This window comes from Bubalus bubalis, chromosome 12, assembly GCF_019923935.1.
Source record: "Bubalus bubalis isolate 160015118507 breed Murrah chromosome 12, NDDB_SH_1, whole genome shotgun sequence".
NCBI classification, from domain to species: Eukaryota; Metazoa; Chordata; class Mammalia; order Artiodactyla; family Bovidae; genus Bubalus; species Bubalus bubalis.
In genome coordinates, this window is record NC_059168.1 from 93,299,017 (window position 1) to 93,315,052 (window position 16,036).

Sequence of the window (16,036 nt, forward strand, 5' to 3'; positions counted from 1 at the left end):
TCATAATGTTGTACAACCTCACCACTATCAAATATGCCATCTTATTTGAACTGAATAATAAACTTCTAGAAATGATATTTTATTTTTCCCATTTTTCAGGTGAGAAAATAGATGGAAACAGAAATATTCCCAGGGGAAGTAGCAAGTATCTGAGCCAGAACCAATTCCCAAATCTCCAAATTTTCCCATCAACACTCCTGATCCCTGGAGACTAGTCTCCAAGTTGCTAGTGTAAAACCCACAATCTTGCAAGGGGTGATCAGGGGTGATGTACCTGGTTCAACCTGTCAGGATTCATTATGCAGCTACCATTAGCCAAGTCCTATGCAAGTCACTTAAAACAATGGGGAGTGAAACAGACTTGAACCCTGCCTTGGTAGTGCTTTCATCATAAAACTCTCCAGGTGGCGTCCATGTCCTTGTGGTCCCTTTCAATTTGGACCAAGCACTAAGTATCTCAGAGAGAAAGGAAATGCTTCAGAAAACAATGCTACTGTATGCACCCACGTGTTAGTGTACTAAAGGAGAAATTAAAAGTCTGAGTTCTCCTAAGCAGGGCAGGGACTTTTATTCAAGATGGCTAAGCATCAAAAATGTATCATTAATACTTCAGTTTGCTTTTGACCCTTCAAAAGGATCAGAAAGATTCTGAGGACACAAGGCATACAGGATGTGCCATACATGCACACTAATTCGCCTCAGTCGTGTCCAACTCTTTGTGACCCCATGGACTGTAGCCGGTCAGGCTCCTCTGGCTATGGGGATTCTCCAGGCAAGAATACTGGACTGGGTTGCCACACCATCCTTCAGGGGATTTTCCCAATCCAAGGATCAAACCCACCCCTCTTACCTGCATTGACAGGCGAGTTCCTTACCACTAGCACCACCTGGGAAGCCCACAGGATGTAGACTTCCTCTAACTCAAAATCTGCATCTCTAACTCTATCCTCTCTTTTCTGGGAGTATTTGACCACCACTTGTAGGCTTTCCATTCTGCTGTTTTCTATGAAGATAATCCTGTCCCTAGAAAGGGTGGACACAGGGAGTGGGTGTTCTGTAACTCAGTGGTCCCAGTATTGACCCAGATGGCTGCTGGCTGCTTCAAACTCTATGTCCCAATCAGTTCTGGTCTTGCTCCATTTTAACTGAGTTCCAACTTGGTAGATAGATGACTAGGGCATCAATTACTGCCAGACTGGAGCCTTGGCTCAGTGTCCCCTGTTCTTGCCTTTGGGGGACAGAAATGACCTATTCCTGAGGCTCAGTTCAGTTAAGTTCAGTCTCTCAGTCGTGTCTGACTCTTTACGACCCCATGATTCGCAGCACGACAGGCCTCCCTGTCCATCACCAACTCCCGGAGTTCATTCAGACTCATGTCCATTGAGTCAGTGATGCCATCCAGCCATCTCATCCTCTGTCGTCCCCTTATCCTCCTGCCCCCAATCACTCCAGGATCAGAGTCTTTTCCAATGAGTCAACTCTTCCCATGAGGTGGCCAAAGTACTGGAGTTTCAGCTTTAGAATCCTTCCTTCCAAAGAAATCCCAGGGCTGATCTCCTTCAGAATGGACTGGTTGGATCTCCTTGCAGTCCAAGGGACTCTCAAGAGACTTCTCCAACACCACAGTTCAAAAGCATCAATTCTTTGGTGTTCAGCCTTCTTCACAGTCCAACTCTCACATCCATACATGACCACAGGAAAAACCATAGCCTTGACTAGATGGACCTTTGTTGGCAAAGTAATGTCTCTGCTTTTGAATATGCTATCTAGGTTGGTCATAACTTTCCTTCCAAGGAGTAAGCGTCTTTTAATTTCATGGCTGCAGTCACCATCTGCAGTGATTTTGGAGCCCAGAAAAATAAAGTCTGACACTGTTTCCACTGTTTCCCCATCAATTTCCCATGAAGGGATGGGACCAGATGCCATGATCTTCATTTTCTGAATGTTGAGCTTTAAGTCAACTTTTTCACTCTCCACTTTCACCTTCATCAAGAGGCTTTTTAGTTCCTCTTCACTTTCTGCCATAAGGTTGGTGTCATCTGCATATCTGAGGTTATTGATATTTCTCCCAGCAATCTTGATTCCAGCTTATGCTTCTTCCAGCCCAGCATTTCTCATGATGTACTCTGCATATAAGTTAAATAAGCAGGATGACAATACACAGCCTTTACGTACTCCTTTTCCTATTTGGAACCAGTACCTTCCTAATCAGGTTACTGTTTTTTGCCAGAATGCTGCATCTTCTCACATTTCCATGGCCCACACGACCACCCTATGGATGTTTCTTGCCTACCAGAGTACTTGCCTCTTAGTTCCTCTATTTCTTCTTTGATGTCCATCCACCTGCCTAAATCACCAAATTTAATGTTGGTTAAATAGGCTCCCTCTGCCAGAAACATTTCTCCAATTTGTCCTTCACCCTGACAGATCCCCACGCTGATGGAACTGAGTGTCCATCACCAAAATCATCTGGCCAGGAGGCAGCTGAAGATTAGCATACTGATTAATAACTGAGGCCAGACACAGCAAAATGATATCTTAGATACAGCTTTGGAAATCAAGCAAACTGATCCTTTCTGAACACTTTTTTTAGACCTTTACCATTTACCCAAAGGAGATGGATATTACAAGTTTTATCTTTTGGACAAGGAACAGGAATTGAAGCATCCTGTTCAAGACGAGTCAGAAACAAAGTTGGAATTGAAATCAAGGTATGCCAAGACCAACCATATGAAGTTATATCATAGAATATATGATGGTCTACATGAATGACTCCCTTTATGGGGTGCACAAGCTGGAATAAATTATGCAATATCTCCTCTAGCAGACTGAAGACCCCTAGCCACACAACACACACCTAATATTCCTTTATATTTTTTATTTGCAGGAGATCAATGATGAGGGGAAACCAGAGCCACATCACTGAATTCCTCCTTCTGGGACTGACCAGTGACCCCAAACAGCAGGTGTGGCTCTTTGTCAGCTTCCTGGCCATGTACCTGGTCAGTGTGGGAGGCAACTCGGTCATCATTGCAGCCATCCGGGGGGATGCCCACCTCCACACCACCATGTACTTCTTCCTCTCCAACCTGTCCCTGGTGGACATCTGCTTTACAACTGTCATCGTGCCACAAATATTAGTGAACATGCTGACTCAGAGAAAGGCCATCCTCTTCGCCCAGTGTCTGGCCCAGATGTATTTTTTTGTGGCCTTTGGGACCACTGACAGCTTCCTCCTGGCTGCCATGGCCTTGGACCGCTACGTGGCCATCTGCCACCCACTACATTACACCACCACCATGAACCCCAGACGCTGCTTCCAGCTCGTGACAGCATCCTGGCTGGTGTCCCACCTCCACTCCCTCACCCACACCATCCTTATGGCCCGCCTCTCCTTCTGTGGGCCCAACGTCATCCACCACTTCTTCTGTGATGTCCAGCCTCTGCTGACGCTCTCCTGCTCTGACACCTCTGTCAATGAGCTCTTGGCCTTCACAGAGGGCTCCTTTGTGATCATGAGTCCCTTCATCTTCATTACTGTCTCTTATGTCTATATCACCCGTGCTGTCCTGAGAGTCCCTTCTGGGAGAGGCAGGTACAAGGTCTTCTCCACCTGTGGGTCCCACCTCACGGTTGTGACACTATTCTATGGAACTGTAATATCTGTGTACATCCGCCCCTCGTCCACCTACTCAGTGATGAAGGACCGTGTGATCACTGTCATCTATACAGTAGTCATCCCCATGCTGAACCCTTTTATCTATAGCCTTAGGAACAAGGACATGAAACAGGCTATGAAGAAACTGATGAGGAAGACCGATTAGCATAACTTCTAGAGGTACACCTCAGCATTCATTCATTCAATGCGAACTTATGAAACAGGGACTTCCCTGGTGGTCCAGTGGCCAAGACTCTGAACTCCCAAAGCAGGGGACCCAGGTTCGATCCCTGGTCAGAGAACTAGACCCCACATGTCACAACTAAGACCTGGTGCAGCCAAATATAAATAAATATATACTTTTTTAAAAAAAGAATTTATTAAACACCTGCTGTGTGCTAGGAATTGTATTCAGTTGCAAAATGGCAAAATATGAAAATATTGCAAGGATAAATCAATGGTAGCTCCTGTCTTCAAAATTAATCACAGATCAGTAAGGGAAAGGAGACACCTGCAATACGAGGTTATTATACTTTTGGTAAAAACAAGTAAGACATGAGTATTGATGACTTACTGCACTACACACACAGTTTCCTCCTTTTTCTTTCATAGTCTCAGGCTCCTGTGTGACACATACATGACCAGGACTGCAATACATGTCCTGATGGAAAGCAAGGAGAAACTTCCTGAGTCAGGTGTTTTAAATGTTACACAGGTCAACTCACAAATCTTCCCTTATCTCTTTGAAACAGTCCCTCAGAGCTACCTAAGAGGATGCCTCCAAGGCTTAAGGTCTCAGTATCCTAGCTAGTGGTGAAGAATCCACCTGCCAATATAGGAGATACAAGAGATGTGGGTTCAACCCCTAGGTCAGGGAAATCTCCTGGAGAAGGAAATGGCAACCCACTCCAGGATTTTGTCCAGAAAATTCCACAGATAGAGGAGCCTGGTGGGTTACAGTCCACAGGGTCGCAAAGAATGGGACACAACTGAGCAACTGAATGCACACATACACATTTCTGCCCAATAAAACATAATTCTCAACTTTTGGGTTGTGCTTCTTCCTTTTTTCAGTAAACAGCACAAGCCAAGCTTATACAGGATTCTCCTAGCCAATGATTAAGCATGCCGGGGCACCAAGGCAGGCTTATCTCCAGAGAATTACAGGACTCTTCTGGTGGATAATTTTGATTCTGGGACACCTTCCCCACCACTCAACCCTGCATTGGCCTAGTCAAAACTTTCTTGGCATTTTGCTGCAGTCTGAGACTCTTCCTATCCCATCCTTTTTTCTTCTCTCTTTTCTTCCACAGGTCTCAAGGCTTGAAAGCTCTCTCTGATTTCTCCTGCCACCTCCTCAACAAATATCTCACACACCAAATCCTACCTTGGCATCTGCTTCTCAGAAGACCCAAACTAATGCATTAACCAATACCTTGCAAACAATTCTACTAGTTGGTAGATACCCTATGGAAAGTTGAACAGGCACACCAGGAGATTGTACAAGAATTCATGAGTGCAGACATTCCAAATGGAATAAATTGATGTTCTGACCTCATTTATTGTGCTTTTCCTGTCTCACCTATGAAACAATCTAACAACTTAAAACCAAAGAAATAAGGAGGAAAATTCCAGTTCTCTAGTCTTTTCTGCTAAAATAATAAAGGTTAGGCTGTCACTAAAATATCAGTAGTAGAACAAAGGAATGATAGATGATTGTTATTGTGGAGTTGTTCTCTTTAGAGGATGGTGGTCTGAAAGTTTCTCCAATTTCCCTGCAGAAATGTTTTTAAGAAAAAGTGAACAATGGAAAATGTCATTTTTTTCTCATTTTTTAAGGCTAAAAAGAGGAGTTCTACTTGAGATGAAGAATCTTTTGGTGGGAAATGCCAAAACCTGGTAATTCAAATGTCCATTAAGATTAGAATGGAGGGATTCCCTGGTGTCCACTGGTTAAGACTCCATGCTCCCACTGCAGGAGGCACATGTTTAATCCCTGGTCTGGTAACTAAGATTCCACATGTCTCATGGTGCGGCCAAAAAAAAAAAAAAGATCAGAATGGATAATACAGTACAATCACACAATATAATTAGAGTCCACACTCCCTTAGCTGCAGTCCTAAAATTCAACTGAATCACTTTGCTGTACAGCAGAATTTAAAACAACATTATAAATCAACTGTACTTCAATTAAAAAAAAATGACCTGTAGCTACAAGCACTAATATAAATGAGAAAGTACGATTATAAACAGTTCAGAAAGAAAGAAGCAAAATGATTCCAGTCATGCAAAAGACAAAAATAGGGAAACAATACACAATTTATGCATATGTGCAGAGTTGCGGCTATGTGTGTGTGTGTTTGTGTGTGTGAGCTCAGTACTGTCTGACTCTTTGCCATCCCATGGACTGTAGCCCACCAAGCTCCTCAATCCCTGGAATTTTCCAGTCAAGGACACTGGAGCAGGTTGCCATTTTCTACTCTAGCATAGAAAAACTATAAGAAAACTATTCCTATATAGTTTATAAACTGTTTTTCATATATGATGTATTTCACAATTTTAAAAATATAAAGAAAATCCTGTATTCAGAAGTGTCTCTATTATATAGCAGATTTTCACAAATGAGCTTCATCTCTACCCTTTGAGTCACAGGGAACAACCTGTTCTATGTATCGAACTGTAGAAATTTGAAGACTATGATTGTGTGGCCCACACTTCATCAAATCTCTTCAGTTTCAATTGCTATTGTTTATTTTCTGGGACATGATAGGTGTTCTTTCTAAGGATTCTGGTTAGAGCATGTGAACTCCACGGTAGGTTAGGGTTCAGGGCGATGCAGTCCTCTCCCTCCTGTGCCAAGGGAAGGGCATCAGGTAGAGTGCTATCCAGATTCCCAGGCCTGGTCAGTCTGACACTGCCAAGACTCAGGACTCTAGGGGCCCAAGGGGACAGCTGAGAGGCTGGACTTTTGCCCCATCTTGTCTCTAACTAAGAGATCAGGGAGTGAGTCCCAGGAGATACTCCATATGAAAAGCCCACAGCTCCGCCTAGCCCCTGTGCCTGAGGACAGACTGCTCCAGCCCTGGGTCTTTAGTCTGTGCTGCTGTTACAGGGAAGGAAAAAAACTGAGGTTCTAGCCAGTCCTCTTTAGGAGAAGACAGTAGGCAAACCAAACAAGTGAGGCAGACAAAACACCTGGTGATGGTGACGAGATCTGAGGATGGTCGGAAGTTCCAGGTAAGACCTGAGTGGTAGAGGTGGGAGACATTGGTCAACACACACACACACACACACACACACACACACATCTCCTCCCCTATTCCTTATTGCCCCTTCCTTCCTGCCGCTGCCAAGTCGCTTCAGTCGTGTCCGACTCTATGCGACCCCATAGACGGCAGCCCACCAGGCTCCCCGGTCCCTGGGATTCTCCAGGCAAGAATACTGGAGTGGGTTGCCATTTCCTTCTCCAATGCAAGTCGCTCAGTCGTGTCCAACTCCTAGCGATCCCATGGACTGCAGCCTACCAGGCTCCTCTGTCCATGGGATTTTCCAGGCAAGAGTACTGGAATGGGGTGCCATTGCCTTCTCTGGCCCCTTTCTTACTCTCAGCCAAATACTTCCCTGGTGGTTCAGATGATAAAAAATCTGCCTGCAATGTGGGAGACCTGGGTTTGATCCCTGAGTTGGGAAGATCCCCTGGAGAAGGGAACAGCTACCCACTCCAGTATTCTGGCCTGGAGAATTCCATGGACAGAGGAGCTGGCAGGATACAGTCCATAGGGTTGCAAAGAGTCAGAGCAACTTTCACTCAAATACAATCTGGCTCTCTTATCAATCATGAGGAGGGTCTTGATTTAATATTCATGACCCTCTAGAAAGTCTAGCCTGAAGTCACTGTAGATTAGTGGTCCCCAAGCCCCTGGCAGAGGCCAAGACATTGTAGCTGTAATAACAGTGCTCAGGACCCCTACATGATGCTGGACAATTCACTCACAGCTCACTCTACCCTGAGTGACTTTCAGAATCATTCTTTGCCACCACCCAAAGACAGTAACAATCCCCACACCCACTGATAGTTCAGGAAGCCTTAGTCCATCTTCTTAACTTCAGTCCCGGAATGATGTGAAGTAGGCTTATTTAGGCTCATTTCACACCTGGGGTTCTTATAAGTTAAATGTTTTCCACCAAGATGGTACAGCTGGGACTCAAACCTGGGTCTGCACATGTCACAGTGGATGCTTTGTTATGGTGCTCCTAGGTCAGACCATTGCCACCCAAGGTGATGATGACGCTGTTGACAGTGGCATGTACAATTCCATATACAAAGTTTTACAGGTTTCAAAGCCCAACTTCTCACAGACCATGCCCAAGTTCAACTTGCCCAGGACTGAAGGAGTTTCCTGGAAGTGAGATGTTTCATTTCGAAAGCAGGAAAGTCCTGGAAAAACATAAAGGACTAGCTGGTTGCCCCCAGAAAGCATCCTCCTTTTGTTAACTCCATCAAGGGAAAACAATATCAGAGGAAGCTATATTTGAGGATCATTTGATATGAACCATTATTCTAGCTCAGGGCAATCCTTATCTAATTCAGTCCTGACCACAGTATTGTTACTTATCCTCCTTGTGCAGATACAGAAATTGAGGCCAGAAAGACTGAGAAAACTTGTTCAAGATTACAGCTCACAAGGGGGCTGCTGGAAAATAAAGGTGTGTTAGACCCAGAAGGGATAACAACATCATGACATTGGCCTGGCTGCCACTGCCTGTTTGTGTGCTCATCTTCCCACACCATCCAAATGCAGAAACTCTCATCGTGTATTTTATATCACAGGTCCTGAGAAAACATTTAAGTGAACCTAGGGTTTTGATATTCTCAACAGTCCTGTATGGTAGGTTTATGTCCATATCTTATAGATGAAGAAAATGAGACTCACAGATAGTAAATCATTCCCAAAAATATAAGATTCAGTGAGGGTTTACAGTGGGGAGGCATGTCCTCTAATATTTTCTGGTGTATCAGGACACCAGGCTCCATTTTATCTGATTCTAGCAATATTAGTAACTATTATCACAGTTTATTAAAGACCTAGTCTGTGCTACTGCTTTGAATATGTCATCTCATTGATGAGCTACAGTAAGTATACAAAGTATGCACACAATTTACAGATGAGGAAATTGAAGCAAAAAGAAAATAGTATGTGGAGTTTGCAAAGGATTACACAGCCAGAAAAGAAGTCCATCCAGTCCATAGGACATCAAAGCCAACATTCCTAAGGACTGAAGATGTTGACAGTGTTGATGATGATAACTCTTGTTTCTCAAATACCTTTGAGCTTATAAAGTAATTTCATCCACTTTAGCTTATTTGATGGATCTTCAAAAGGAAAAGAGGAAATTCCCATCATATGAAGAATATCTGAGTGACAGTTATGATCTTTCTATATAATTAGTATCCCTTCTCTACTCCTCAACAAAACACGCATCCAAGAGACAGAGAGAGAAAGAGGGAGGACTATCCTTAAGAATTTTCTAGTGGCTCAGAGGTTAAAGCGTCTGCTCCAATGCCAGAGACCCAGGTTCGATCCCTGGGTCAGGAAGATCCCCTGGAGAAAGAAATGGCAACCCACTCCAGTACTCTTGCCTGGAGAATCCCATGGAAAGAGGAGCCTGATGGGCTACAGTCCATGGGGTTGCAAAGAGTCGGACACGACTGAGCGACTTCACTTTCACTTTCATGATACCTTACTCAAATTTAGCAAGCCTGTGAAACTGATAGCTTTCCTATTTGAAATAATAGGCATGGACTAAGACTTGGGAATTTTCTTTTTTATTTTATTTTATTTTTTAACTTTACAATATTGTATTGGTTTTGCCATATATCAAAATGAATCCGCCACAGGTATACACGTGTCCCCCATCCTGAACCCCCCTCCCACATCCCTCCCCGTACCATCCCTCTGGGTCATCCCAGTACACCAGCCCCAAGCATCCAGTATTGTACATCAAACCTGGACTGGCCATTCATTTCATATATTATATTATACATGTTTCAATGCCATTCTCCCAAATTATCCCACCCTCTCCCTCTCACACAGAGTCCAAAAGACTGTTCTATACATCAGTGTCTCTTTTGTTGTCTCATATACAGGGTTATTGTTACCATCTTTCTAAATTCCATATATATGCATTAGTATACTGTATTGGTGTTTTTCTTTCTGGCCTACTTCACTCTGTATAATAGGCTCCAGTTTCATCCACCTCATTAGAACTGATTCAAATGTATTCTTTTTAATGGCTGAGTAATACTCCATTGTGTATGTGTACCACAGCTTTCTTATCCATTCCTCTGCTGATGGACATCTAGGTTGCTTCCATGTCCTGGCTATTATAAACAGTGCTGTGATGAACATTGGGGTACATGTGTCTCTTTGAATTCTGGTTTCCTCAGTGTGTATGCCCAGCAGTGAGATTGCTGGATCATAAGGCAGTTCTATTTCCAGTTTTTTAAGGAATCTCCACACTGTTCTCCATAGTGGCTGTACTAGTTTGCATTCCCACCAACAGTGTAAGAGGGTTCCCTTTTCTCCACACCCTCTCCAGCATTTATTGCTTGTAGACTTTGGATAGCAGCCATTCTGACTGGCAATTTTCTTCCCAGCTAATCTCCTGTTCAACACTCAACCAGAAAGTCTACAGGACAACCTAGAATACAACTAAAATGCAGAGCCTCCAACAAGTCTCCCAATCACTGTGCTTAGTTCTCACATCTGGGCATGTTTACATGCCTACCAGCAAGAGACACCTGTACATCTCTGTGACCTTTGAAAAAAACAGAGAAAACAGAAAAGGCTTTGAACGATATAAGCTCTTGAAGCAGTATTTTCCTTGCATTTTTCTCCTTTAAATGAGCATTACAAATGAAACCAGCATCTCTGACTTCCTGATCCTCAGCTTCTCTCAGCACCCAGAGCAGCAGCCTCCCCTGTTCGGGCTCTTCCTGGCCGTGTACCTGGTCACCATGCTGGGGAACCTGCTCATCATCCTGGCCATCAGCTCTGACCCCCGCCTCCACACCCCCATGTACTTCTTCCTGGCCAACCTGTCCTTCACCAACACCTGCTTCTCCTGCACCATCGTCCCCAAGGTGCTGCTCAACATCCACACACAGCACTACACCATCTCCCACACTGGGTGCCTCGTGCAGATGTTCTTCTTCATGGAATTGACTCTGCTGGATGACTTCCTGCTGGCTGTGATGGCCTATGACCGCTACGTGGCCATCTGCCTTCCTCTCCACTACACCACCTTCATGGGGCCCCAGTGCTGCCTGCTGCTGCTCGCTGCATCCTAGCTCAGCTCCCACCTCCTGGCCTTCTCCCTCTGTCTCCTCATGTCTCAGTTCTCCTTCTGCACCTCCCATGCCATCCCACACTTCTTCTGTGATGTACCCCCACTCCTCAAACTTGCCTGCTCAGACACTCAAATCTTTCAGGTCACCATGTTAACTGAAGCTGTACTTTCAGGTCTGATTCCTCTCACCTGTGTCTTAGTGTCATATGCCCACATCGTTTACACTGTCCTCAGGATCCCCCCTGCTGGGGGGAAACACAAAGTCTTCTCTACCTGTGGCTCTCATCTAACAGTGGTCACTCTCTTCTATGGGACACTCTTTCTGGTGTATTTCCAGCCCTCATCCTCCTACTCAGCAGACACTGGGATGGCAGCATCTGTGGTGTACACGATGGTCACCCCCATGCGAAACCCCTTTATCTACAGCCTGAGAAACAGACACATGAAGGGAGCTTTGTGGAGATTCTTCAGCTGGGGAAAATATTCTACTCAGTAAAAAGCCCTGTTCCAGATTAGAAGCTCAGGCTCTGTGATGTGTTTTATTCCCGGAGTCTTCATTTGAAAAAGATTGACAAAATCAGATTCAAGGTAGGATGGTGCTCTGCATCACAAGCAGATTTTATTTTATTTTATTTTTACCATTGAATTTATTTATTTTTTTTAATTTTATTTTATTTTTAAACTTTACATAATTGTATTAGTTTTGCCAAATATCAAAATGAATCTGCCACAGGTATACATATGTTCCCCATCCTGAACCCTCCTCCCTCCTCCCTCCCCATTCCATTCCTCTGGGTCGTCCCAGTGCACCAGCCCCAAGCCTCCAGTATCATGCATCACACCTGGACTGGCGACTCCTTTCATACATGATATTTTACATGTTTCAGTGCCATTCTCCCAAATCTTCCCACCCTCTCCCTCTCTCACAGAGTCCATAAGACTGTTCTATACATCAGTGTCTCTTTTGCTGTCTCGTACACAGGGTTATTGTTACCATCTTTCTAAATTCCATATATATGTGTTAGTATACTGTATTGGTGTTTTTCTTTCTGGCTTACTTCACTCTGTATAATAGGCTCCAGTTTCATCCATCTCATTAGAACTGATTCAAATGTATTCTTTTTAATGGCTGAGTAATACTCCATTGTGTATATGTACCACTGCTTTCTTATCCATTCATCTGCTGATGGACATCTAGGTTGCTTCCATGTCCTGGCTATTATAAACAGTGCTGCGATGAACATTGGGGTACACGTGTCTCTTTCCCTTCTGGTTTCCTCAGTGTGTATGCCCAGCAGTGGGATTGCTGGATCATAGGCAGTTCTATTTCCAGTTTTTTAAGGAATCTCCACACTGTTCTCCATAGTGGCTGTACTAGTTTGCATTCCCCCAACAGTGTAAGAGGGCTCCCTTTTCTCCACACCCTCTCCAGCATTTATTACTTGTAGACTTTTGGATTGCAGGCCATTCTGACTGGCATGAAATGGTACCTCACTGTGATTTTGATTTGCATTTCTCTGATAATGAGTGATGTTGAGCATCTTTTCATATGTTTGTTAGCCATCTGTATGTCTTCTTTGGAGAAATGTCTATTTAGTTCTTTGGCCCATTTTTTGATTGGGTCATTTTTTTTTTTCTGGAGTTGAGCTGTAGGAGTTGCTTGTATATTCTCGAGATTAGTTGTTTATCAGTTGCTTCATTTGCTATTATCTTCTCCCATTCTGAAGGCTGTCTTTTCACCTTGCTAATAGTTTCCTTTGATTGCAGAAGCTTTTAAGGTTAATTAGGTCCCATTTGTTTATTTCTGCTTTTATTTCCAATATTCTGGGAGGTGGGTCATAGAGGATCCTGCTGTGATGTATGTCGGAGAGTGTTTTGCCTATGTTCTCCTCTAGGAGTTTTATAGTTTCTGGTCTTATGTTTAGATATTTAATCCATTTTGAGTTTATTTTTGTGTATGGTGTTAGAAAGTGTTCTAGTTTCATTCTTTTACAAGTGGTTGACCAGATTTCCCAGCACCACTTGTTAAAGAGATTGTCTTTAATCCATTGTATATTCTTGCCTCCTTAGTCAAAGATAAGGTGTCCATATGAGTGTGGATTAATCTCTGGGCTTTCTATTTTGTTCCATTGATCTATATTTCTGTCTTTGTGCCAGTACCATACTGTCTTGATAACTGTGGCTTTGTAATAGAGCCTGAAGTCAGGTAGGTTGATTCCTCCAGTTCCATTCTTCTTTCTCAAGATCGCTTTGGCTATTCAAGGTTTTTTGTATTTCCATACAAATTGTGAAATTATTTGTTCTAGCTCTGTGAAGAATGTTGTTGGTAGCCTGATAGGGATTGCATTGAATCTATAGATTGCTTTGGGTAGTATACTCATTTTCACTATATTGATTCTTCCAATCCATGAACATGGTATATTTCTCCATCTGTTAGTGTCCTCTTTGATTTCTTTCACCAGTGTTTTATAGTTTTCTATATATAGGTCTTTAGATTCTTTAGGTAGATATATTCCTAAGTATTTTATTCTTTCTGTTGCAATGGTGAATGGAATTGTTTCCTTAATTTCTCTTTCTCTTTTCTCATTTTTAGTGTATAGGAATGCAAGTGATTTCTGTGTGTTGATTTTATATCCTGCAACTTTACTATAGTCATTGATTAGTTCTAGTAATTTTCTGGTGGAGTCTTTAGGGTTTTCTATGTAGAGGATCATGTCATCTGCAAACAGTGAGAGCTTTACTTCTTCTTTTCCAATTTGGATTCCTTTTATTTCTTTTTCTGTTCTGATTGCTGTGGCCAAAACTTCCAAAACTATGTTGAATAATAATGGTGAAAGTGGGCACCCTTGTCTTGTTCCTGACTTTAGAGGAAATGCTTTCAATTTTTCACCATTGAGGATAATGTTTGCTGTGGGTTTGTCATATATAGCTTTTATTATGTTGAGGTATGTTCCTTCTAGTCCTGCTTTCTGGAGAGTTTTTATCATAAATGGATGTTGAATTTTGTCAAAGGCTTTATCTGCATCTATTGAGATAATCATATGGTTTGTATTTTTCAATTTGTTAATGTGGTGTATTACATTGATTGATTTGTGGATATTGAAGAATCCTTGCATCCCTGGGATAAAGCCCACTTGGTCATGGTGTATGATCTTTTTAATGTGTTGTTGGATTCTGATTGCTAGAATTTTGTTAAGGATTTTTGCATCTATGTTCATCAGTGATATTGGCCTGTAGTTTTCTTTTTTTGTGGGATCTTTGTCAGGTTTTGGTATTAGGGTGATGGTGGCCTCATAGAATGAGTTTGGAAGTTTACCTTCCTCTGCAATTTTCTGGAAGAGTTTGAGCAGGATAGGTGTTAGCTCTTCTCTAAATTTTTGGTAGAATTCAGCTGTGAAGCCGTCTGGACCTGGGCTTTTGTTTGCTGGAAGATTTCTGATTACACTTTCAATTTCCGTGCTTGTGATGGGTCTGTTAAGATTTTCTATTTCTTCCTGGTCCAGTTTTGGAAAGTTGTACTTTTCTAAGAATTTGTCCATTTCTTCCACGTTGTCCATTTTATTGGCATATAATTGTTGATAGTAGTCTCTTATGATCCTTTGTATTTCTGTGTTGTCTGTTGTGATCTCTCCATTTTCATTTCTAATTTTATTGATTTGATTTTTCTCCCTTTGTTTCTTGATGAGTCTGGCTAATGGTTTGTCAATTTTATTTATCCTTTCAAAAAACCAGCTTTTGGTTTTGTTGATTTTTGCTATGGTCTCTTTTGTTTCTTTTGCATTTATTTCTGCTCTAAGTTTTAAGATTTCTTTCCTTCTACTAACCCTGGGGTTCTTCATTTCTTCCTTTTCTAGTTGCTTTAGGTGTAGAGTTAGGTTATTTATTTGACTTTTTTCTTGTTTCTTGAGGTGTGCCTGTATTGCTATGAACTTTCCCCTTAGGACTGCTTTTACCGTGTCCCACAGGTTTTGAGTTGTTGTGTTTTCATTTTCATTCGTTTCTATGCATATTGTGATTTCTTTTTTGATTTCTTCTGTGATTTTTTGGTTATTCAGCAGCGTGTTGTTCAGCCTCCATATGTTGGAATTTTTAATAGTTTTTCTCCTGTAATTGAGATCTAATCTTACTGCATTGTGGTCAGAAAAGATGCTTGGAATGATTTCTATGTTTTTGAATTTACCAAGGCTAACTTTATGGCCCAGGATGTGATCTATCCTGGAGAAGGTTCCGTGTGGGCTTGAGAAAAAGGTGAAATTCATTGTTTTGGGATGAAATGTCCTATAGATATCAATTAGGTCTAACTGGTCTATTGTATCGTTTAAAGTTTGTTTCCTTGTTAATTTTCTGTTTAGTTGATCTATCCATAGGTGTGAGTGGGGTATTAAAATCTCCCACCATTATTGTGTTATTGTTCATTTCTCCTTTCATACTTGTTAGCATTTGTCTTACATACTGCAGTGCTCCCGTGTTGGGTGCATATATATTTATAATTGTTATATCTTCTTCTTGGATTGATCCTTTGATCATTATGTAGTGACCATCTTTGTCTCTTTTCACAGCCTTTGTTTTAAAGTCTATTTTATCTGATATGAGTATTGCTACTCCTGCTTTCTTTTGGTCCCTATTTTCATGGAAAATCTTTTTCCAGCCCTTCACTTTCAGTCTGTATGTGTCCCCTGTTTTGAGGTGGGTCTCTTGTAGACAACATATGTAGGGGTCTTGTTTTTGTATCCATTCAGCCAGTCTTTGTCTTTTGGTTGGGGCATTCAACCCATTTACGTCTAAGGTAATTACTGATAAGTATGATCCCGTTTTACTTTACTTTATTGTTTTGGGTTTGAATTTATACACCGTTTTTGTGTTTCCTGTCTAGAGAATATCCTTTAGTATTTGTTGGAGAGCTGGTTTGGTGGTGCAGAATTCTCTCAGCTTTTGCTTGTCTGAAAAGCTCTTGATTTCTCCTTCATACTTGAATGGGATCCTTGCTGGGTACAATAATCCGGGCTGTAGGTTATTTTCTTTCTTTTA

At 42.2% G+C, this 16,036-nt stretch overlaps 2 protein-coding genes across 2 annotated transcripts; both read left to right on the plus strand.

Moving 5' to 3' along the window:
* The first annotated feature begins 2,894 nt into the window (after positions 1 to 2,894).
* On the plus strand, positions 2,895 to 3,824 carry LOC112578213 (olfactory receptor 1L6-like). Its single transcript, XM_025262450.3, has one exon. It carries the CDS (start codon positions 2,895 to 2,897, stop codon positions 3,822 to 3,824), a length of 930 nt encoding a protein of 309 aa, XP_025118235.3.
* Positions 3,825 to 10,562: 6,738 nt separating this feature from the next.
* LOC102400826 (olfactory receptor 1L4) lies at positions 10,563 to 11,504 on the plus strand. The gene is given in 1 exon segment (XM_025262474.3): positions 10,563 to 11,504. A coding segment is annotated over 1 exon segment (942 nt).
* Positions 11,505 to 16,036: the final 4,532 nt, after the last annotated feature.